The following is a 25809-nucleotide window of genomic DNA, read 5'->3' as shown; positions in this document are numbered from 1 at the left end:
GATTATGTGGCTGCTGACATTCAGAGAGCCAGAGGACAGGTCGTCCGCTGGATCGAACAGCTGCAGCCTTTTAACTGAATCAAACTATTTATTATATCATCCTTCACAATAGAATTGTCACAGAGCGCTTCATAGGGTGAAAAAATAAAACAGTACATTGTAAATTTAGAATCCAGCAGGCAACAGGAATATAAAGTTAATACAAAGTTAATACAAGAGAACAGTAAGAGAAAAACAATAAGGTGTGGACAAATCATTTTTAAGATAAATAGGCTAGACTATAAAAATGTGTCTTTAGCCTTTTTTTTAAAAACAGCAATGGTTGGTGCTTCCCTTATGGAACGAGGCAGTGAATTCCAAAGTTTAGGAGCCCTATAGCTGAAAGCTCTACCGTCTGTATTTTTTTTTTTTTTAGATTTTTGGGGTCGCGAGTTATCCAGCGTCCTGTGATCGGAGTGGTCGTCTGGGAACATATGGAAACTATCGGACACAGCACTGGGCTGGGGCTCGCTACACCAATGCTGATGCGCTGTCTCGTTGCCCCCTGTGCAGTCACTGTTGCAAGCGGGAGGCCAGGGAGCAGGAGCTAGTGCTAGCTGAACAAAGAGGGGACAGAGACTGGGAGCCGCATCCAACAGGGCAGGTAAGCCATCCCCCGCTGTCAACCATCACCGCAGCGGACTGGAGGTGGCAACAAAATCAGGTTCCCGACCTGCAGCCAATGACACGCTGGCTGGGGAAGCAAAAGCAGTCGTCATAAGAGGAGTTTGCACTGGAGTCAGCCGTAACCAAGGGCCGATGGTCACAGTGGGCTAGCTTGGCTATCATAGAGGAAGTGTTGCAGCAATGGTGGTAGGACCTAGCAGACTGGGAGACAGATAGTCTCTAACACCTTACAAAACACTGTGTTGCAGGTTCATCACGGCGCACCAGGAACAGGTCAGTTTGAAGTCACCAAGACATTGCAGCGGTCTACTAGGGGCTCTGTCGATGGGACGTGGCGGACTACTGCCGGCACTGCGATGAGTGTGTGGCCCGGAAGGGACCCACCGACCAGTCACACACTCCCCTCCAACAGTTCCCAGTCAGCAGATCCATGGAGAGAGTGGGGATCGACATTCTGGTCCCCAAAATGTTTGGTTTTAGTTGCTCAGGACTACTTCACAAAGTGGCCAGAAGCCTACATGCTGCCTGAGGCAGAGACGGTAGCCAAAACACTGATACAAGAGTTATATTGCCGTGTCGGAGTTCCCCCCCAAGAGCTCCACTCTGACCAGAGGCGCAATTTTGAATCCAAGCTGTTTGCAGAGATGTGCCGCTGGCTGGGGGTCCACAAGACCCGAACCGCACTGCTTCACCCGCAGAGCGATAGGCTTGTGGAGCACTTTAACAGGACTCTTGCAGTACAGCTCGCTATCACTACCGCTGCCCATCAAAAGGACTGGGACGATCAGCTGCCCCTTGTTCTGACAGCCTGCCGCACAGCCATGCAGGAGTCAACTGGATGCACTCTGGCACTTCTCATGCTTGGCCTGGAGGTTGCACTCTGGCTGGGCTAGTGTTTGGCCAGGAGTAAGGATGGACTTGTTGGATCTAAAGTCACGCACCAGACTCCCTTAGTTCACTTGCAGTATGCACTTCATTTGTAGCAACACCGCGCACCTGGCAGGAGCAGGGAATTTTATGTCCTTGTATGTTAGTATAAATATGAGTGTTTGTGGGAATGCGGGGGTTGAAAAGGTGAGAGCTATCTGTCGCTACTGCAATTTGCTATAATAAACAGAGAATTACTTTCACTGTTCGTTACAGCACATTTAAAAACCACCCAGCCTATCCCAAAACGTATATGGCCGCGGTACAACACTGAGTCGCAAAAGACTTAACACAGACACTGATTATTTATCAGGCATACTGCTGGGTCACGTTTGTTCTAAAAAGCCAAGAAACTGATACAGAAGCCTGAAGCAATGAGTCACTATAATAAACAAGTTAAAACAGGAGCATTTCAATTTCAAAGCAGAAAAAAAAAAAAAATTAAACCCCACGTCTGACTCACACAGCATACATACTGGGTTTTAACCCTACGGCAACAACAACAGTTTTATTGCAGTTCATTAGTTACAGTACTGAAAAGCACTTGTGGGAAAATGATGTTTTCTTCCTTCTCTTATTACAGAACCTTACGTTATTTTTTTCTGAATCTAGATTTTTTTTTCAAATTGTGGGGTCTCAAGCATGCATCTCATTTTTTTCTAACGTTACAAGTAATATTAAGCGTTGAATTTACTTTAAAAAGTCGCGTCTGTTTTTAAAAACCATTTTGCACACTAATACTTTTACAATGAGCAGAGAAACTGTAAAACAAGTTACTTATTAATATTATGTAACAAAAAAAAAAGTTTTATCCTTACCTTGCTTTTTACTTCCACCGCAGTAAAGTCCAAATACCGCAAGGTCTGAGATTTATTAAAACTCCGGTTCATTTTATAAGTTCCCACTCGCCCTCGCCAAAAAGCCGGGCTTGTTGTAGATCTGTCAGTGAATTGTTTTGTTGTTTACGATGCTCAAAGTTAAGTTTCTTTAAAACTGCACTTCCCGGATGGGTACCGTTCTCAATGAGTTCAACAATCAGAATGAAGAGTAGAACGCGCAGCGTCTGAATAGGGACTGAGAGAAGTTTACAATGACATCACCGCACCCCACTCAGGATACAAAACACTATCCAAGAAACTGGATCTCTGTGTGTGAGAAAGAGAGACTTCACTGGACCTCCACAACAGCAGAGGACGCGTTTTTTCAGGTTTCTCCAGTTTTTTTAAACGGCAGGTACAAAAAGCTAATAGAGATATGATCGTGGTAACACAGTGAAAACTTGCATTAAGACGGGATGTTAGATATGATTGGAATTCATAAGGAGGGGTGTGTGTGTGTATTGAAACCAACGGTTTTACGCCCCTCCACCTCAACTTATATTATTAAACAGATGTTTTATATAAAAGCTGACAAATTGTAACTGGTGCTGGTTTGGGAAATTTATATATGGAATTTGGAAGTTTGGTAAAAAAAAAAAAAAAAAAACAACGGGGGGGCGGGGGGGTCCTGCCTGTTCCTTGTGATAAGTTACATTGTGTTTTATTTTCTACACAAAAAAATAACCCAGAGGTCCATGTGTACAGGATCATTTGGTTCTATCTGTCTTTTGCCCAAATCTTTGTTTTGTTAAGGTCCTCTAAAGAACCATTCTCATATACTGAACAACAGAAGATTCAATACAGTAAGCTCAAGATGATACCCAAGGATTCTATGAAAAAAGAATGCAATTTGGAAGCCCTAATTAGAATTATTTTTTTTATCAAATTGTTCTAGAACCAGCTGTATCAAATCCTCTGTTGTTCTGTAAATAAGGGTTCTCTACAGAGCCTAAACACAATAAGGGTTCCACAGAAAGCCACAAGGAACAACATGGTAGAATGTCCAAATATCCTCTTTTCTAGGGGATGAAAGATTTAAATTCAGATTTCATTTTGCAGGCATAACACTCTTTGTTTTTGTTTTTGTTATTTGACACACCTGTCCACTCCGACTAATATAATAAATGAACAACTCACGGGCAACAGGGGAGTAATTAGCATCTGATGGGTCAGTTCTTTAGTTCATCAGCTGAAAGGGTCTAATAATGATGACAAACCACTTTCACAATTCTGCCGCATCAAGTCAGACAGGTTTCTGAACACCACGCTAATGCTATCAGTGAAACCTGTTCAATTCATTCAAATTTAGTGTATATGTTTTGAAAGGGGAACCAAAACAACACAGTTGTATAATTAGGTGTTTCTTAAGCACTGCCAACTTGTTAATTGTTTGTGTTTTGTAAGACTGATATTTTTCTCAGAGCAGGCTAAATTACACACAGGAGTAAAGTGTTTTGTGACTAGGCCCCATTACTCAGTTTCTACATGGCACCATTCTGATAAACATCACAAAGGCTACCATTCACAGCACATCACGTAGAATGACTGTGAATTCAGACTCAGCAGGATCAGCACTAACTTTTTTTTTTAAGAACTGAATTTAGCTCCAAGCAAAAGTATATAACACTTAAATGCATAAAAATACCAGTAAAATCCATGAAATTGCATATTCCAGACCTTCAATCACAATAGTACTCTGCACATAAGAAATTATCAATTGTCCCATGTTATAGTAGAACACTGGCTTCCATTGCCACATTTAAAAAAAAAAAGGTAATACAGTAAATTTATTTGTATGATAAATAACCATTCAGCTGCTGCTGTATATGGTTCCTTTCTTTCCACTTTGCAAGTCTTTTGGGAACAGTAACATACTATAGCTATTTTTATTCAAGTTGCTACAGCCTTGGGCAAAACTACAAAAAACGACAACTAGAAAGTTTGAAAGAACAGCTTAGTATCAAGGAGTATTTTTGAATGGTAATTTTGTAGTTTTCTCATTTTTCCTAGTTATAATAAACATTTACCATCGTTTGCCATGTTTTCTTAATATGGTTTACCATATCTCTCTGGGCTTTGCTATGCCTTTACTACAGTATGGTAAACTTTATAAGGGATGCACTAATCCTGTCCTTTCTGTCACAATATATATGCTAAACATGTTAACTGACTTTTATAATAGACTCTCAGTCTCACAGAGACACTTCAGGTTGCATAATCCAAATACATTTACAAATAAACTTACAAACTTTACAAATATGTAGCCCATAGATTCAAGTAGTCAGAGAAAATCAGAATCCAGTTGAGCACCTGTGGGATGAACTCTGCATTTGTGTCTGAAATCTACTGCCACCCTCATTGGACCAGTTTGGGGCCATATTCCTAGGGGAATAGGCCACAATCATTTCAGACATCTTGTTGAGACTGATGGACTTCTTTGTGGCCAGTGAGTGTACCTGAAGAAGAGACCTCTCTGGACTCGAGCTATTGTATTTTATTTACATATATCTGAGAACAATCAATGGTTTGGCTAATGGTTTTATTAATGCTAGAACCCAACACATCTGATAACTGTGTACACAGGTGCCTTTAAATCTGACACCAATCTGGCAATGAACATCAGACATAGGGCTCTCTCCCAGACTCATTTCCGTGTTTAAGCAAAAAATTACAACATACTGTACTACAGTGATGTTTGGCTAGAAGACTACTGGCAGCCACCCAACTCTGTCACCCAGTACATTTTTTTTTTTTTTCGTTTGTAGCCATTTTTGTTTTAGTTTTCGGTAACTGAAAAAAAAGGTGCCTTTTAAACTGCCCTTTTTTTAACAGGGTTTGCCCGCCCTCTAGTGGTAGAACTTAGAATCTGCTGGGTTTAACACACCTGCAATTCCAGTTTTGCTAAAAAAAAGAATTAACAAAAAAGTTGTCAGATACTCCTGATGAAACGTTGACTTATTTTGCTGTCTTGTATATATGTGTCTTGTGAAATAAAATAAAAAAAATACAGCAGGTTTTATCAAACATTAAAACCTGTCAAACCTGTGTTAACGACCACATGTAGAATACCACCTGTCGGTGACCATCTGACTATGGTTATGAACATGTTCAATCCATGTTAATCATCCTAATAAACAGACCACTTTAGTATGGCCTTTGAGGGGTTGTTATAAGGTTTCACTACAAAAAGGTGAATGTGGTGCAGTTCGGTGTAAAATATGGTATAAACTTAACCCCCAGTGAAACTCAGTATTTCACACAATTGTCTGTTTCTGTGTTAGAGAGGCTTAGGATCAAATGGCAGAGGCTAAACTCCTGGGGCCTTACATTACCATACCAGTACCATTGTCCTTTACCATGCATAAACATTAAATTCACAGGCAAAAAGCAAATTACACAGAACTTGATTTGACAGAACTTGATAAAACAATCCGACTCAATGTGTGTATATATATATATATATATATATATATACAGTGCCTTGCAAAAGTATTCAGACCCCTGACCAATTCTCTCATATTACTGAATTACAAATGGTACATTGAAATTTCATTCTGTTTGATATTTTATTTTAAAACACTGAAACTCAAAATCAATTATTGTAGGGTGACATTGATTTTATGTTGGGAAATATTTTTAAGAAAAATAAAAAACTGAAGGCACTGTATATATATATATATATGTATATTCATATTAAGACAATTAGTAAAATTATAATACAACACAATTTACATCTTTTTTTTTACGTCAAATAAAGGTGAACACTGACACAGAACTACAAAAAAAACTGCAAACATTAAGCTCTAAGCAGCTAGCAGAGCAATATCCCAAACAATTTAATGAAAGTGGAGGGAGCAGCTTTAAAGGAGAAACAAACTTTTCAAATTAACCAAAGCCTTTTGTGCAGAAAATACCACTGCATACCCTTGATAATGCAAAACCTAAAGGGAGGACGGTTTACAGTTTAGGAGAAGCATGAAACCCTGATTTTCAGCTCTTGCTGTAGCCCTGCGGTGCTTAACAGACCCCTGTCTGGTCATCCTAAAACCCGTCCAGAGGCGCCTGGAGACACCCGGAGGTGCCCTGGGAAGCCCAGAGGCACCCGGTTGTGCCCAGGGAAGCCCGGAGACGAAGCATATTATTATTATTGTTATTATTGTGGCAAGGTGCGGTACTGGTTTGCTTCAATTGATGACTATGCCAGCTAACTTAAATGGAGAGTTAGCACCTCCCTTAATCAGGTTCCACAATATAATTCCTTTGGGGAAATGCAATAGGACATAGCCTTCCATCCTGTTCTTGCGATAATACAGCTCCCAGCCCTTGATGGCTTGCATCAGTCTCTAGGACAAAAGGTTTAGAAAAGTCAGCATAAGCCAACACGAGACGATACAAGCTTCTCTTTTAGTGCCTGAAGACACTCTTCACTCTCCTGGGTCCAGTTGTTTACAGTGATTGCCCTGCACCCCTGTCTTCCCTTCTTATTCGTCCCAGATAGTTCTGCCACCAGGTGGTGGAGCGGTGTTGCAAACTTCGCTAACCCTTCCACGAACCTGTGCTAATCGCTACAGAATCCCAGAAATGAATGGAGCCACCTGAGACTGTAGTGGTTTCCATTCTGCTACCACCTTGATCTTACCAGGATCAGTAGCTACCCTTTTCCTGGAGACTACACGTCCTAAATAATGCACTTCAGAATTAAATAAACAGCACTTACTCAGGTTGGCTTTCAGACCTTGATGTTGTAGACTTCTAAGCACCATCTCTAACCGCCCCAAGTGCTGGTCCACAGTAGAAGAAAAGACAATGACATCATCCAGGTACAAGAGTAGCGATTGAAAGCTCTGATCCCCAAACAGGTGTTCCATCAGATGCTGGAATGTTCCAGGGGCATTGCACAATCCAAAGGGCAGCCTGTTAAACTCAAAAATCTAAAAGGAGTGCAAAAGGCAGTCTTGTACCTGTCTGGTTCCACTACTGGGACCTGATTATATCCAGCCAAGTCAAGAGTTGAGAAGCACCGAGCTCCTCCAAGGGCTTCCAGAGATTCCTCAATACGGGGCAGGGTGTAGGCATCCTTCCGGGTCCGAGCATTACGCTGGCGGTAGTCAATGGACAACCAAAGACTGCCATATTTTTTCTGGGCTAGAACGATAGGAGATGCATAGGGGCTACTATTCCCACGGATAACCTGACTATCCAACAGCTGCTTAATATGGGCTTTTACAGCCTCATATTGTGACGGGGGTATTCTGCGGTAACGCTGGCAGACTGCCACAGTATCCATCAAGGGAATTTCATGGGTAATAGTTGTGGTGCACCCAATATTACCCTCCCCTTTAGAAAATACATCCCTGTACTCCTGTAGTAGTTTCTGAACTCTACACTGTTCTCCAATACCCAGCCGTGGAAACTGGAAACTGTCCAAATCTGAGTGGACCTCCCCAGTGTTATCAGCTATGGTCTGAATGTTTACTAAGCCCACATGCTCTGGAACCCCGGCCTGCTCAATAATCTGGACCCCCTGGCCTGGTTCACGTACTACCTCCACTGGATGGGCTATCCCCAATGCCGCCCGGGGGTGCAGATATGCCACCCCCACTGCCACATTCACCACCTGTACCTGTACTTGCCCCTGTACTTGCCCCTGTACTACTTGTACCATAGCAGTAGGTAGGAGGAGTCCGGTAGACAGCATACACTCTTCCGGCCCTAAAGGTTCCACCATTGCGGTTCAAGGCACTACACTACCGCCTTGAAAGCAAGTAGCCTGGACCATAGTCATGCTCCCAACCGGTATATTCACCAGCTTATCCCCTTGCACTTTCAGCTTCCCAACCTGTGGAGTGCAAGCCCTCGTCTCATGTCAACAAAAATGGAGTGCCTTATGCCAATAACCACCAAAGTATGACTCCTAACAGTGGTGGATTCTAGTTTTCCACTGATGAGACCCTATTAAAAGGCTCTGACCCTCCCCTATTATTATTATTTGTTTATTTAGCAGACGACTTTAAGGCGACTTACAGAGACTAGGGTGGGTGAACTATGCATCAGCTACAGAGTCACTTACAATTACGTCTCACCCGAAAGACGGAGCACAGGGAGGTTAAGTGACTTGCTCAGGGTCACACAATGAGTCAGTGGCTGAGGTGGGATTTGAACTGGGGACCTCCTGGTTACAAGCCCATTTCTTTAACCACTGGACCACACAGCCTCCATCCCCCCTCAGACCTCCTAATAACGACGTTTATGTGGTAGCTGTGTGGCCTACTGTACAAGGCTACAAAAATGATCCTCTGGAAAAACAGTTACGGTTTAATGTTTTTTGATTACCCAACATAGGCAGTTACCGTAGATTTCAATAATAACGACGTGACACTATTTGGCAATACTGTCACTGCCAAATAGTGTCTCCATTCACTACTCTCTCTTTCTGTAGATAGAAAACACCTTAAGTATTAAGTTTAAGCATAACACATAAGGATACATTTCCCCTTATCTAGGGTATTGACTTCAATGTGATGAGCTCCTGAGTGTTGTGGCAAGATGGCTTGCGAGTGAAGTTAGACCACGAAATAATTGACACTCCGGACTGTGGTATGTAAGCACTGATGCGTAGATGTAATAAACAAATAAAAGATTTAGACAAAACAAAACACTGATACAAAACAAAACAGCACAATGGCCAAAATAAACAAACAATACAGACACAGAACAAAACAAACAAGTATCGTGCTGGTGTATAACCAGGACGCATAGGAATTGTATATTTAATAAGCTTTACTTTGCTTTACCTCCCGACTCTCGTTCCACCTCCAAACACACTAACCATGTTCAGCCAAAACTGCAGGATTATTATTATTATTATTATTATTATTATTATTATTATTATTTATTTCTTAGCAGATGCCCTTATCCAGGGTGACTTACAGTCGTAAACAAAAATACATTTCAAGAATCACAGTACAAGTATTAATACAATTAAGAGCAAGATAAAATACAATGACTTCGGTTCTAACAAGTACAAGTATATGACAAAATACGATTCAATAACAGAGCAGATAACAGTGTCAGTGATAGTTACATCAGGATATAATTAAATACAAAATACTACAGATTAAATAACACTTGTGACAGATTACAGTACTCTGAAGTACAGGATTAAATGCAGTAAAACAGGGAGCAGATAAGAGCAAGTAAAGCGCATTAAGGAAGAGTGATAAAGTGTCCAGAGGGAAAATAGGAGTTCTACAGGTGCTGTCTGAAGAACAGACATTATATTGTGGCTGAGGGATTAACTAGCTATTAATTACCCCTCGACCACATTCGGCACAGGTTTTCTCATATGCGTGGTCAACAGCCAGTTTGTCAATAATGGATGGGGCATTTTAACCCCATCTAGGCTGCAAACAATATTAACAAAACATCATGTTTTTACACACTATACAGTGAAGCACTAAAACTAACTACAAAATACACACAGAGGCGGGGTGTACCCCATCACAATTGTACAAACATTATTAAATTGTACAAACATTTATTAAAACTATGATCAAAAATACAAATCCGATCAACTGCTTGTATGGCAATGTGTTTTATTTATTTTATATCTTTCTTTAGGGCTTCACCTCATCAGGTACTGGGCTACCACTGAGAGCTGCCAGAGCGTTGGTAACCATTCTCTCCACCATGTTTTGGGTAGTCTGATAAGTGCTGGTTCCTATGTGAGGCAGTATAAGGACGTTCTGAAGCTTCAGCAATGGATGGTCTCTGTGGATACCAAAAAACAGCATATTAAAACACAACCATTTAGTTTCAGTCACTTTTATAGGGGTAATCCTTTTATAATCATGGACAGGTGGATGTCGTGATCCAGGGTGACTCTCCAATGCCCTTAAAAAGCTCTTTCAGCTGTGGATTACCCCAGTTGGGTACAAGATCAAACCCCAAGCATGTTCCCTCTGGAGGCTTGGGTTTACTGCAAGGGCTCTTTGTTTTATATTTTAGAGTGGAATGTTAATATATCAAATAAGTGTTGCTATATCTAACCTGGTAATAGTAGAAGTCATTGTAAATCACTTGATTAAACAAATGTGATTGTTCAATAATTTTAATTGATTAAAACCCCTCAGTAAAATACAGTCTAGCATTTCTACTGTTTTCTACTGAATAGTTGCACACAACTCTTCATAGCTTATATAAGAAAATAATCACTGAAACATCACATCACCACATAAAACCAGTCTGTGACAGGCAGCGAGAGGATCGGAGCTGCAAATCTCCCTCCCGACCCAAGAGGGCGCTAAGCAGAGGTACTCGCACGCCTGTACCGAGACGGGCTGGCTTGGAGAGAGGGGCAGACACGGAAGTCGGCTATCTTAGTGCAGGGCATAATTACCATATTAGGGGACAAGATTACGGTGATCATGGACTGTATTCCCCGTCAAAGTATTTTAGTTTGTTTAGCCCTATGTACCATTGTATTTTGCAAAGTTTGAACCGTGATGAGCGCAACACTGGGAATAATACTACTTCAAAACAAAAAAACAAACTAGTTTGAGTGAAAAGCTGCTCATAATTTATTTACATTTTTTGGTACATAGTTCTTGCAATAGCAAAACATCGTTGAGTCGTGGCATTATTCTGAATGTAAACAATGTATGAAACAGCTGTTTTTGAAACAGGGCTGTAATATGTGTGTAAACCTTACCTGCATTTAATTTATGTAATACCGTATGAAAGGGTGTTTTTTTCTATACAACGTTTTAAGCAGTGATGACTGCATTAGCCTAATATTATTCTGTAAACCCTTACATGTATCATTCTGACTGCAAGGAAATATGTTTGTGGCATGATTCTGTGTTTTGTGTAAAGGTACAATTCATTTGAAACAACTGTTTTTTTTTTAAATGGCTAAGGCTAAAGCTGCCCAAATTTTAGTTTATATTACACCCACATATGAAAAGTATTGAGGATTACAGTGGTGATTACGGAAGATAACACAACTTTAAAGTGTGTTTAACTGTTGGATTTCATTGAGATTCTTTGAGAGGTTGAATACACAACAATAATGTGGAACAGTACCAAAGCGATCAGTGTTGAGATTTTCTGCTGGTTTTCAACTGTAAAAATAAACAGCGAAAAATTCTAGGGAAATTCAGAAAAAAAAATTAAAATTCGAAAAGGAAGAAAAGAACCCTACTTACATTTTAAGGAACACTGAATGTAAACAAAAAATTCCTCTTATGAGAACAAAGACAGGTCAGACATATTGGGGTAGATGCAAGTATAGGCGCAGTGCAAATAATTGTGGATGCAAAATTCAAATTGCATTGTGCTGGCAATTATTTTGCACTGCGCCCTATGTAAGCTTAAGAGCGATGCAAATTACTCAACACGTACAAATAATGATCCGCAATTATGAGGGTCTCAAAGAGCACATCGGTTTATTTAGCGGCCACACTTGCAGAGTTAAAAGTACAGAGAGCAGTAGTCGCTGTATGACATTTGTGGAGCACGAAAATACAAAGCAAAAAAATATATATCACAGGAAAAAAAAAAAAGAAACGTTTTCTGAGAAGGAGCCGAGAGTTCTTACGGCTGAGGTCACTCAGCAGGAAAAACAGAGCGGCCTGGAAAAGCCTCCGCCAACATCAGTTATGCGAGTATCTGCATCCTCCGGCATCCCAAACAAAGTGACCCTGGGATTGAATAGGCTGGGTCTTCTTCGTCTTGCCCTTCTCCTCTGAACATGTTCCTGTCTCTCCTCAACAAGAGCCAAGTGTTGCCGCACCAGGAAGTGTAGCACAGCACCATCCTGAAGCCAATGACAGGTCTCTACAGGTGTGTGCTTTTAAACAGCTCTTAGTTACTAGCTTCTACAATGGTTTGCACCTTGTAAAAGGAGGTGTAATGTCTTTCGAGGGTCAGCAATTGCCTAAGTGCAAGGCAAAATTCTTACATTATAATGTTTCTGCCCGCTTAGTACCCAGATTTCTGCTCAATTCCATGCTCTTTTCTTCATTTGAATGCATTTCAATATAATTTTAATAGATTAATGATGGCAAAGTGCAAATTTGATAGCAGGTGTAGAAAGCCAGGTGAACACCATTCTTTACATATACCTCATTTTTAGCAGCCGTTAAAATCAGACATAATGGCCGCTAAACATAATTTACGGCAGCACTATGAGGGTTTTGCACCCGCAAATCACTTTTGTAATCCTTACATCTACCCTATTATGTGCAAAACTCTTGTGAATTCTGTAATCGGTTACCATTTGACATTTGGGGGAAGCCTCATGCAACTTTGTGAAAATTGTAACAAAAAAAAAAAAAAGTCCTAACCTGGGAAGGGGTTCTGGATATGTCACATCTAGAGCTGCAGCGTGAATCACTCCCTTCTGAAGAGCTTCCACGAGAGCATCCTGGTCCACAACAAGACCTTTAGTAACAAAACAAAATTGAGTAGAGTATACTGTTTGTACAGATCCAGTGTCTAATAAGCAACAAACAAGTCAAAAAAAGTAGATCAGAGTTATATAAAGAACATCTCCCTGCAACAATATTCTCTTTTTTTGTTTGTTTGTAAGACAACACCGATAATGAAACTTAACTAAAAATATATTGTAAAACATCTGTGCGCCAACTTTAAAATGAAGGGTCTGGTCTTGATTTAATATTTAAACAATGGTAGTATTTATATCTGCCACGGTTTTTATCAATTGAATACACCCTACAATCTTAAAACATATGGTCTATATCATTCATGGTCAGAAAATAGAATATTCCAAAAAATGTAGATGATATAAGTATCACTTTAAATAACATCACCAAATAATTTAAGGAGACACAGAACAATAAAAGGTAAGAAGTATATTTTTCTATTAATCATCCTTGCAGGCGTAGCTCTATGTGCAGACAGACCTCTGCTGATGTTAACAAGAGTGCCAGTGGGTTTCATTAGGTTCAGTTCTCTTTTTCCAATTAGCTTGTGTGTCTGTGGTGACAGATTAACTGCCAGCATCACAAAGTCAGACTCTCGAAGAAGGTCGTCAATCTTTTCGCAGTACTGGGCTCCCACAGTGTTCTCCTCTTCTTCTGTCCTAACGGCAGAAAATCACTTGTACTGTTAATGGTGTCTTTTTTACTTGTGCATTATTTTATATTCTGTGGCCCAAAAGTTACAAAACACAAGAAGTTAATACATTGTATATGCAACATCTATATACAGGACAAGATGAAGTGGAATTCTGACACACCCTTAAAGGCGATTGGTTGATTTCACATTTGAGATTTATACTATTAAAGTCGAAGAAAATCTTCTAAATGTTAAAGGAACATGCTCATCGTGGATTCACTGTCTCCTTACTTACCTATACTTACGATGCCTGCATCACTCTGAGTGGTGTTTAAGGTGCTTCCACCTGAGTTCAGAAGCTGTTCTTAAGTTCCAGTCAAATATTACACAGGCTTGATCAGCCACAGTATCTGTGTTAACCCCTCGTCAGCGACAAGGGGTGCAAATGCACCAGAGCTTGTTTAAAATGAACCTATCATACTTCAAAGATCACAGCATACCCTTACATGTGATTCAACTTTAATCGCTTACCTTTATTTTGACAATAAGAACACCTTTGTCCGACTGAGGAAACAGAAGTAACCCTTCTTCCAAGTGCACATGATACATCTGCACACCTTTCTGCCTTCCGAGGGTTACAAAACAGCTCCTGCTTACTGGCAGAATATTTGAGAGTTCTGGGAGATGTAGAAACAGTGTATCGCCTCTAAAATGATTGATTTATCCAGAAATATTTATTTTCATGAAACTGCTGTATGTGTGTATAATACATTAGTTTCCAGCACTGTATTTGATAACTGCATTCCTTAACATATGCTGCTTATTACCTGAAACAGTACAGTATTGAACAAAATATTAGTCATTTTTTCCACTTCAGGGAGCACCAAAGGCATGTCTTTCATATACTGTATAGGCTACCATGCACAGCTCCTGTTGACTTGCAGTATAAAGTGCTCAGAGTTACAGGTGAGCTGGGACAGAAAAGATGTACCACTTCTAGCAGACTATTGTATAGAATGCAGTATATATATATATATATATATATATATATATATATATATATATATATATATATATATATATATATATATATATATATATATATATATATATATATATATACTGCATTCTATACAGTAGCCTGCTTACTGCCTCCTACAGTACAGAAAATTATTTTATTCTGCGAGTTTTTAAATAATAAAAAAAAAAGGCATCTTTCATACACAGTACTAGGCTACCACTATTGGGCAGCCCCTGTTGACTTGTACAATCGATGCCTGAGAGAGATGACAGACAGTTGGTGTAAACGTGCCCCCCTCTACAGGACTTTGAAACTTTGATAACAAAGCTATTTGGATTGGCATTGTTTTTTATTTTCTAAGGGATGCAAATTTATATTGAAGCACAGGTATGTGTTGACAAATTGCACCCCTTTCCGCATTCCATGTGAGCTCCAATTAATGCTGTTACAAAGTGCCTTGTTAACAAAAATACTTTGGCTGATCTAGGATTTGTTAATATGTCTACGGCTGTAAAATAGAACTGAAGAGCAACTTCTGAAATCAGGTTAAAAAAAGAGAAAAGATTTGTGTACACAATTATTAAAAGAAGTAGTATTTAAGTAATTGCAAAAGTAACTATTTAGAATTGCAGAAAAAATGTAATGAATAAAAACTTTATTTAATCCCATGGGGAAAAAAAAAAGAATTCTGTGAATAGGGTCCAGTTTATTTGCATGCCAGACGTGTTAAAATGAAACACACAAATAAGATGACACATGCTTTTATCATGGATTTATCTGCTTGTATGATTAATGGACTGCATCTTACCTTCTGTTTCGATTATGATACAAAACTTTCATATCAAATCCTCGCGCTCTCTGGGCAATCTTGTATCCAATCCTGCCCATCCCCACAATACCAAGAGTAGCACCACTGACTTCACAGCCCATAAAACTCTGAGGTACATGTGAAGGGGCCATGGCAATCTTATAACCTGCCAACAACAAAATGGTCATAAAAAATGAATTCCCTTACTAATAGAAGTATAGAATAAGATAAGCTGTGCTGGCCCATATACCAGAAGTACAAAAACCTTTCTTTTTTGGTGAAACCTTTTATTAGCATCAGCTGAACATGTATTTAAAATACATTAGCTTCCAAGAATTCAGGTATCTTCCTTAGATCAGAAGTGGAAACCAAGGTACTGCCCTTCAAAGCTGAACTGATGTGAAAGATGAACTTTCTTTACTTCAGTTTCCACGTCTCACCTGAAGAAGAGGCCTTTGTAGTCATGAAAGCTTGTGTATTTTATTAAAAGGTATAAAAAGCAAACAAACCAAAAAGGTTTGTTGTACTTCTAATAAAAGTGTAGAAACGTGACTTGTTTTTGTAAGTGCCTGTGGCAGTGTGGCAGGGAGGGAATTAAAATCCTCCCCACACGTGATTTATAAATATAGTGATCACGGGTTGTGAAAGGGGTTAGTGTGTTAAAATGCTGATGTTGGTGAGAGGTGAAGGATCGTCGGTTTTCCGTGCCATCTCATCCTGTCCGTTTACGTTTCGTGAGTTTTTGTGCTGTTTATTTTGTCAGCTGTGTTCTGTTAAGTGTTTGTACCATTTTAATTTATGTATTCAAACGTGCACACCAGCTCTTAAACTTGCCTTCTCTGCCTCCTGAGTCTCTTCCTGGTTACTACAGCCTGACCAGTGACGTCATCCTGTCACAGTGCCCTTTTGGGATTCAGGCTCATGAGTCGCGCCCAACAACAAAGGAAAGTGCTTCCAAACACATGGGTAACATGCACCCACCTCCAGTCAAGTCAGTGCTTATGTTAAACGTGCCCTGCATTTAATTTAATATTATCCTGGTACAAAAAATATCCAGCCAAACTAAACCTCCAAACCAAACCAATAAAATGAATCAGACTACATGCTTTTCGTGTCTAGGATGTCATGTTTTCAATGGAAAGCTTTGTCTGGTGGAAAATGGGCATGTTTTTGGGATAGAAATGAACTAATTCTTATTAAAATGTGCGGTGGTTGTTCAGATTAATGTTGTTTATGGATGTGTGCTGTTTCTTCACCTGTGGATTACAGGCAAGTCTAAACCCAGAGTACAATATGCCATGTGTCATGGTACCAGTGTTCTAATTGTGTAAGAAGGTTTACATTAGGAGATGTGAATACAACAAACAAACAATTTTATTTAATGAAATCTTACCATCTACAAGCCTCCGAGCAGAGGCCAGCAATAATGTCATACCCAAATCTGCTGTTGCATTGTCCACCACATTGGGAGTGTTGGCAACTTTCACCCCAAAGCTAGAGATCAGTGGTATATCCAGATGGTCCACTCCAACACCACCATTTACAACCACCTTCAAATTGGGCAAGGACTGCAGAAGGCCTCGGTCAGTGTTAGGCAAGCAGGACCACACAAACACTGCTTCGATCTTGTCTGCAAATTGTTTATTGCTTTTAACGAATTCTTCATTACAGACGATTGTGAAGTGTTTCTCAATGATGGCTGCAAACTCTTCAAAGATCCCATCTCTCCCTCCTGGTTTACTAGCTAAAACATATGGCTTTTCCATTGCCTGAAAACAAAACACATTACAGAAAATATTAAACATTTGGTTCAATTCACCAAACATAAAGGTGTTGAGCCTGTAGCGGTTTTGAAAGTTATTTCTTTTACATATTTAAGAAGTTACCCACGTTGAAAAAATGTATAGTGTTTTGTTGTTATGAATCTATAAAAACACTTATTTCCTGTTCCTTCTTTGTTTATATTGTTGTTTTGCTTCCCTGAGCTAAAACAAAGCTTAGGTAACTACAAACCCAGCTGCTTCAAGTAATAGCAGGAGAATGGCTGTTTAATTCCAGAAAGCATCAAGGTGGGAGGAAGCTTGTGTGCCACCAGCTAAAACTACAAACAAATAATGCCTGTATTCCAAGCACAGGAAAGTGCACGGTTAAACTACAAAAGCCTGGAATCACATTATAGTGCAAAATTGAAAATGAGTAATGAAGAGGTTTTTTTTTAACATTGAGATTGATAAAATAATATGATTCGTTGATATCTGATAGTCATGAATCCGTAGAGACCAACAGCAGTAGAAAGTATGAATACGGTAATTATCAAATCCACCCAAAGGCTTAAACGTAGATATGACTTGCAAATAGGATTAGCTATTTAATTTAAACAGAACAAATAAGTTTAATCTATCAGCTATTGCTTTGTAAATGGTTAACCAGTTTAATAAATTGCCAGTGTTACAAGTTTTATTTCTGCAGTCCAGAGTTCAAATCTTGACCCTCTAAAAATAATATCATGTTGCAATTATCAACATAAATGGGTAGGGTACTATACCCTGGTGAAGTTAGGTAGGCGTTCGCTACATTCTACTCAATTAACAGTTCCTAGCTCCTACATACAAACTCGCAAAAAAATGCCATTTCACCATATGAAAGACTGCATGCTATGTAGTAAATTTTGACATGTCATTGATTTGCGAGTTAGTATTCTCTAATTATGAACACTCACTGTACCGGTAACACAAAAGATGAATTTTAATTTTCATTGATTTGACCATGAAAAAGTAAGTAAAAATATGGGCCTGTTCACACTGGCGCTTTTTTCGTACTCAGTACGGTTCGGTTCGTTTGGAGAACAGTGTGAACATCAAAGTTTGATTGGCAAACGAACCGAACCGAACTGAGACCACTAGAAGAGGTAGTCTCAATCCGTTTGGCAAAAGATCTGAGTTTGGTTTGCTTGAAAAACGTGAATGTGAACATTGGAAGGTCTCGGTTGTTTTGCAAACAGGAAACGAACCCGGTAGATTTGGCTGTACAGTAGCGTATAGTTACTGCATACACAAACCGGTGGTAGAAATGTCCAGATGAGTGATATGGCCAATGGGGGAAACAACGGCATTGTTAGAAATTTGATCAGAAAAAAATATAAATAAAAATCAGACTGACAAAACCCAACGTATTCGCTGTAGTATCAACATACCTGGGAATTTATTAAAATTACAGTGGCTCCGGTTGGCTGATGGGATTGCTATAACCTCTTTCTTTTTATTTTTTTTAAACCTGTTTTTTTTTGTAGAATTGTTCATGTTGAATGATGTGAATTGCCTCCAATCATCATGATTCATCACTGACATTGGAAAAAAAATCACATTTGCAGAAAATACAGGGAGTGTGTAAGTACCAACTTTATTATACAATATAGTACAGTATTTAAGTTAAACATTCAGTTGTTGGCTCATTGTACAGTTTTTAACAAGCGTCTGTCTGGGCACCACCTGAAAGTTGGTTACTTATTTCCGGTTCCTTATTTGCGATGTAGTTGACAAAGCAGCGTGTCCTTTTTCTGTGTGTTTTAACTCACTTACACATCTTGCTCAATTCATATATTGCTACTATTTAAAAAAGAATCGCTCCTTCTTTTAAAAAAAAACACGAAAATATTAATAACAAATCTGTATCAGCAACATAGCGGTATCCTATACTACCCGCTTGTTTCGCCGGATTTACCCTCCTTAGACGCCTTGCTCACTAAATATCAAAGTATCCCTAGATAGGTTATCGTCTCCTCTTTGCAAAAACACTAAACATTTTAGTGAGCAAGCCGTACCCCACGATCAGCAGCACCCCAAAGTGTAGCCCATTATAATCAATAGAGAACGCATGGGGGCTCGTCTTTGGTGCCCAATTTACCTCCCTTACGCCTTGCTCACTAAATATCGAGGTATCCCTAGATAGGTTATAAACCCCTCTTTGCAATGGGGTCTCTTTCCTCCTGTCAGCTGTCTCTCCAGGCTGTCGCAAGGTCTTTCCCTTGTTGCCAGCTGCACTATTCACAGCAGTCACTGGACGTATCCACATCTTCATGATTTCAATTACACGAGAGTAGATCTTAAAACTTCATGCTAATTTGAACTCGGCTCTCGCCAAGATAAGCACCAACTAAGACGTAGCTTTACAGTAAACTAATGTGATCCATCTGTGTCTCCATCCATTTGCGCCTCCTTCCATATGATGATGTACATTGAAAATGTATAGAAAGACACAAACATTACTGCGACTCAATATGCAAATCCAAACAGTTGTGTCAGTGAAAGTGGTCGGTCCTTAGGAACAAGTTCAACAGTCGAAATTATAAAATTAAAAACATCTCCATCACCAGTGTAACCTGATACTATACATTACCGTCCACATTAACTGAAATGCAAACATTTGAACTACTTACCAGTATCTGACTTGCAGCGTTAATCTTTCTGTTCTGCAACAGTAAAGGAATTCTTCTGACTGATAGAAACATACTGTCGATCTTAAACTCCACCCACACTGGACAGCGCGTGACACCGCAGGGCTCTACGTTTAGATTTTTAACTACTGTCTTGGTCAGTTTTTACTGGTACTGATGCAAATTTATCTGGCTCAATATATTTATATGTTTTTTCATGATGGTTTTTATTTTCAGTATGATTCTAACTGTGTATTGTAACCAAAGAGAGCCAACGTCTCAAAAGAAAGTGGCTAAACGAAGCCTTTCAATATATTGTAGCGATCCTGGCTTTTGCGAGAGCTGGACTAGAGTCGCTGGGATGCAGTATTGTAAATGCGTTGTTATCTGTTCATTCCCTGCGTTGTGTGCCCGGCCACGCCATTAAGAGAATGTATACGGGGAGGGTATAAGGGTGTGAATGCAGGGTGGGAAGGTCGTTTGGGGACCGTAGTTTAGGGGGTGAGTGTGTGGGTGTATAGGGAGGCTGTGTCATTGTTTATGGAAGTTAATTGAGGAAGTTCTTTTGTTACAGGGAATTAGCCAGTTCCCCCCCCCCCTCTCTCCTCCTCGTCTTCGAGGGTTGGTTTAGCCCTGAGGGATGAGGACGATGGGAGCTGACGTCAGCAGGCTCGGAGAGACTTTTTGGGTGGATTTAGACGGAGCGGAGGGTGATCGAAAACCTGTTATTGTTAAAGACGAATTCGCCAGTTTAGATAGATTGCCGATTACGCTGATATACTGAATACCCCTGTTGTGTGTGAGAGGTATCCGCTGTTGCTGTGAAAGTGAAGTGGGTAGGCATAGACACTAGTAGGGTTTATTATTTTGGCGTGGGGCTGGGCCGACAAAGTCCTGTATAACTGTGTTAACAAAACAAAAGAAATAAACGACTGGCTGTTTTATTATCCTTAACATGGCTTCTGGAACCGTTTCTTTATTACTTATTTTAAAATAAGTCTCATAGCGACGGCAAATCGCTACACTGGTGTCAGAATAAAGGGATTAGAACCCACTCGCTAAAAAAAAAAAAAAAAAAAAAAAAAAAAATGACATCGCCACCGACTAGGACAGATGAGCAACGGCTGGGGGCTATTCCAAGGATCCTCCCGGAGGGGAAAAGCGTCCAAAAGACACTGGACGAGCTACAGAGGAAAGCCACAGTGAGACAGGAATTGGAAAAGAGGGGTCTGATGCAGGACGTGGTGGAGTTGTGGAGACGGGAATACGCCACGTGGGAGGAGAACGCTGCAGGTGCAGCAGCTAGACCTGCGCATGCCACGTGCACGCAACTGGACGTAGGGGGGCAGAAGGTCGGCCATTTGGAGACACAAGGCGACCAGGACAACGCGACCTACACCGGAAGCGGAGATACGGGTAAGCCTGCAGCACAGATGTTACACCTTATCAAAGAACTGAGCCTAGAGGAATTAAGCACTGTGCTGCCAATAATTAAAGCCCAGCCTGTGTGTCACGAGACTGTTAATGAATGTATGACTGTATTGGGGAAAAGATTAGATAGGCTCCGGTATGAGCACCGCTCCGATAGCGGTAGGGGGGAAGACTGTTATAACGTGCAACCTGCGATGGCTCAGGCGCCGTCCCTACATTCCCCTGACCAGGCCGTAGCGCAAAAGGAGACAGTGCAGGCACAAACAGACAAGGCCCAGGGCCAGAAAGAATTGAAAATTGGAGGGTTTGATGGGAAAGCGTCCTGGGAGGCCTATCGGACTAAATTTGAACTCGTGGCTGAGATTAATGGCTGGGATGCAAAGCGTAAAGCTGATAGACTCATCGCGGCCCTAGAAGGCGAGGCCCTCCACACCTTGCTGGAGGTTAGTAAACCGGAAAGGCGCAGTTATGAGGCTGTTGTCCAGGCCCTGGACTGTCGGTTTGACGGGACTGAAAACCCCCTCACCCTGCGCCAGCAGCTTAAAGACCGCTTCCGCCGCCCCGGAGAGCCATTGGGCCAGTTCGCCGCCGATGTCCGCTACCTGGCCCGCCAAGCTTACCCTGAGTTCCCCACAGCCATACAGGAAGAGCTTGCCACTGATGCCTTCCTCCATGGGCTCACCCCCGGTGCTGTACGCAACCAGGTCCGCCTCGATACACCCCAGACCCTCGATGCTGCCCTCGCCCGTGCCAAGCTAGCTGAAGTCGTCCTGGGGGAACAGTCACCACTCCCCAGCACTGCCAAACATCCTCCTCGGGCCAGCACCCGCCGCATCCAAAGCACCCCAATGCGCTCCATGGAGCTGGAGCCGCCACCAGATGCCAGGAACGATCAGAGCCTACCCGGGAAGCCTGAGACCCGCATCTGCTGGCGGTGTGGACAGCGGGGACACCTCCGGCACAACTGCGGCACCCTCTCTCCTACCTCTCCTTCCCTACAGCCGGGAAACGACATGGGACCGATGTAGAAGGGACACCACCGGCCCCAAATAACGTCCCATGCTCTTCCTCATCCACTTCGTCACCCTCTTCACTGCACCCTGCAATGCCCCTTCCATCGTCCTCTCGCCGCACTAAACGCCAACCTCTACCCACTGCCCCTGACCACGCCACCCCCAAGGTCAACAGCATCCGCCCCTGCCGGCCCACGGCTCAACTGACACCAGGCCACCTTGGGCGCAATGACTGCTATGTGGCGCTACGAGTGGACGGCGCCCCCTGCTATGCCCTGCTGGATACTGGGTCCACTGTCACCCTGGCACACCCCGACCTGCTCCAAGAGGGCGTGAGCTTGGAACCAGCAAAAGTAGCTCTGACCACAGCCAGTGGTGAACAGGCTGCCATGAAAGGCTGTACCCGGATGCGCATCGACGTGGGCGGTCGCACCTTCTTTCACGTGGTGTGGGTGGCTGAGATCCAGGAACCTTTCATTCTGGGGCTGGATTTCCTCCAGTTTGCCGGCGGGCTGCTCAACTTCCAGACCAGCTCTGTACAGTTTGGTGAAGGGCCGGTCATTCCACTCCAGGCCCGAAAACCACTGCCTGGGGACCCCAGTGCTCTAGCCCAGCGTGCCCAGGTCCTGTCCCCAGTGCGGCCCCCAGAGAGCCTACCCGCTGCTGAGGAAGCTGCCATCACCATTGCCCGGCAAGTGTGGACTGCGAATTGTGAAGGCCTGGAGGAAGGGCAACGCCAAAGACTGTGGGTTTTGCTACAGGAATTCCGCCACAGTTTTGCCACTGCCCCTGCCGGCGCTGGAAGGACCCACGTCGTCCAGCATCACATTGATACGGGGGATGCACGCCCCATCAAGCAACGACCCCGCCGGATCCCACCGGCCCGCCAAGCTGCCGCTGACCAAGCCCTGGAGGAGATGAGAACAGGTGGCATCATTGAGCCGTCTGGCAGCCCTTGGGCCTCGCCCGTGGTCTTAGTTCCAAAGAAAGATGGGACGTGGAGGTTCTGCATAGATTACCGGCGGCTGAACGATGTCACGCTCAAGGACTCCTACCCGCTGCCTCGGATAGACGAGTCCCTGGATCTGGTTGCCGGCTCCTCCTGGTTCTCCTCCCTCGACCTCAAGAGCGGCTACTGGCAGGTGGCCTTGGCCCCTGAAGCGCGTCCCAAGACGGCCTTCTCCACTGGCCGGGGGTTGTGGCAGTTCCGCGCCATGCCCTTCGGCCTCTGCAACGCGCCCGCGACTTTCGAGAGGCTCATGGAGAGGGTGCTGTCTGGGGTACCACCAACCCGGTGCCTTGTCTATCTTGATGACCTCCTGGTTCACGGAAAGGACTTTGAGGAAGCCTTGGAAGCTCTGAGGGAAGTGCTGACACGGCTACGGCGGGCGGGTCTTAAACTGCACCCAGAGAAGTGCCGGCTGCTCCGCCGGGAAGTGTCCTTCCTGGGCCACCAGGTCAGCGCCGCTGGCATCTCCACTGAAGCGGACAAGGTCGCCGCTGTGCGAGACTGGCCCCCACCAGCCAATTTGCGCCAGCTGCGGGCCTTCCTCGGCCTTGCCTCTTACTACCGGCGATTTGTTGCCGGTTTTGCCACCATAGCTGCCCCTCTCCACGGCCTGACCCGGAAGGGTGCTCCCTTCGACTGGACCCCTGCCCACCAAGAGGCCGTCGACGCTCTCAAAGAAGCCCTGTGCACTGCCCCAGTGCTCACCGCACCTGACCCCCAGCAACCCTTTGTGCTGGACACGGACGCCAGTGACGAGGCCATCGGCGCCGTACTGGCTCAGCAGACCCAGGAGGGGGAGAAGGTAGTGGCTTACTTCAGCAGGACACTCAGCAAGCCAGAGCGGAATTACTGTGTCACACGTCGGGAGCTGTTGGCAGTGGTGGACGCCATCCGCCACTTTAAGCACTACCTGTGTGGGCTGCCCTTCACTGTCCGCACGGACCACGCTGCCCTCCGCTGGCTCATGTCATTCCGGGAGCCAGAGGGGCAGGTGGCTCGCTGGATTGAGCAGCTCCAGTCCTACAACTACACCATCCAACACCGGGGGGGAACGGCCCACCAGAACGCGGACGGGCTGTCCAGGAGGCCTTGTGCAGCAGACCACTGTGCCGGATGTGCTCGGAAGGAAGACAGGGAGCGAGAGCTTACCGCAGAGTCTACGCCACGGTGCCGAGCAGTGTTCTCCGGAGAGGGACCGGACTGGCAGGCACGTCAAGAGCAGGATCAGGAGGTGAGCACGGTCAGACAGTGGGTCACCGAAGGTCGAAGACCTGCCTGGGAGGAGGTGGTCGCCCAATCCGCCCTGCTCCGAGGCCTGTGGTCACAATGGCCTGGACTGGCCATCCAAGATGGGGTGCTGAAGAGACGCTGGCTTGAGCCTGCTACGGGAGAGGCACAGTGGCAGATTGTTGTCCCCAGGGCCTACAGGGACGAGGTGCTGGAACAGAACCACGGCACTCCGGGCGTTGGTCACTTTGGAGTCACTAAGACCCTCCGCCGCCTCCGCCAGGCCTTCTACTGGGGCCAGTGCCGCCGGGATGTGGAGGACCACTGTCGCCGGTGCGATGCATGTACTGCCCGCAAGGGACCCCAGAACCAGTCTCATGCCCCTCTCCAGCAGTGCCCTGTCGGTGCACCCATGGACCGAATTGCCGTGGACATTCTGGGCCCCTTTCCCCGCACTACACGGGGTAACAGGTTTGTGCTGGTGGCGCTGGACTATTTTACAAAGTGGCCAGAGGCCTACGCGTTGCCGGACCAGGAAGCCGAGACGGTGGCAGAGGCGCTGGTGCAGGGCTTTGTCAGTCGCTTTGGGATCCCATCAGAGCTCCACTCGGACCAGGGCAGGAACTTTGAGTCCCGGGTCTTCACTGAGATGTGTGCCCGGCTCGGGATTCACAAAACCAGGACCACCCCTCTGCGCCCTCAGAGCGATGGCTTGGTTGAGCGGTTTAACCGCACCCTGGGTGCTCAATTGGCTCTGGCGGTTGCCGCTGATCAGCGAGACTGGGACCTCCAGCTTCCCCTGGTACTCATGGCTTGCCGCACTGCTGTACAAGACTCCACCGCTTGCACCCCCGCGCTCCTTATGTTGGGGCGGGAGCTGAGGACTCCGGTGGCCCTGACTTTTGGTCGCCCTCCGGACTCCCCTGCAGCTGTCGCCGGACCGGAGTATGCCCGGAAGCTGCAAGACCGGTTGGAGACGGCCCATCAGTTTGCTCGACGGCAGATGGAGGTTGCAGCGGTCCGGCAGAAGAGGGGCTATGATGTACACACCCGAGGACCGCACTTTCAGGCCGGGGATCTGACCTGGGTCTACAGCCCCAAGAGAGTCAAAGGACGCTGCCCGAAACTCGACAGTAAATGGGTGGGCCCCTGTCCGGTGCTGGCGCGGTTGGGAGAGGTGGTCTACCGGGTCCGCTTGCCACCAAAAGGTAGGGCTGTCGTCCTGCACCGGGACCGCCTCGCCCCCTACCGTGGTCGGGCCCATCCTGCCTTCCTTGCTTCTGCCCCTGGACCCCCCGTTTCTGCCCCTGACCTTCCA

General features: G+C 43.9%; 2 protein-coding genes across 3 annotated transcripts in view; both read right to left on the bottom strand.

Moving 5' to 3' along the window:
- LOC117399582 (partitioning defective 6 homolog gamma-like) overlaps positions 1–2781 on the bottom strand; it is a 62207-nt gene extending 59426 nt beyond the window's left edge. The window contains exon 1 of the mRNA XM_033998867.3: positions 2412–2781. Within this exon, the coding sequence (XP_033854758.3) occupies positions 2412–2483 (72 nt within the window). The 5' untranslated portion in view covers positions 2484–2781. The remainder of the gene's footprint in view (positions 1–2411) is intronic.
- A 6292-nt stretch (positions 2782–9073) lies between these two features.
- zgc:136493 (uncharacterized protein LOC692276 homolog) lies at positions 9074–20167 on the bottom strand. 2 transcript variants are annotated; one of them, XM_033999608.3, is made up of 6 exons: positions 19815–20163; positions 16773–17148; positions 15380–15545; positions 13397–13575; positions 12818–12914; positions 9074–10241 (listed from the first exon to the last, which is right to left on the bottom strand). In XM_033999608.3, the coding sequence occupies exons 1-6, from the start codon at positions 19884–19886 to the stop codon at positions 10088–10090; spliced, it is 1044 nt and encodes a 347-aa protein (XP_033855499.3). In that variant the 5' UTR covers positions 19887–20163; the 3' UTR covers positions 9074–10087. The 2 variants fall into 2 exon arrangements, with proteins under 2 accessions (XP_033855499.3, XP_058878295.1); XM_059022312.1 differs by lacking the exon at positions 9074–10241 and adding an exon at positions 11890–12408 and having other exon boundaries at positions 19815–20167.
- Between the last annotated feature and the right edge of the window lie 5642 nt (positions 20168–25809).

This window comes from Acipenser ruthenus, chromosome 4 (genome assembly GCF_902713425.1).
Source record: "Acipenser ruthenus chromosome 4, fAciRut3.2 maternal haplotype, whole genome shotgun sequence".
In the NCBI taxonomy this organism is placed as follows: domain Eukaryota; kingdom Metazoa; phylum Chordata; class Actinopteri; order Acipenseriformes; family Acipenseridae; genus Acipenser; species Acipenser ruthenus.
The sequence above is the reverse complement of the archived record's forward strand: the minus strand, read 5'-3'. Positions and strand labels throughout refer to the sequence as shown.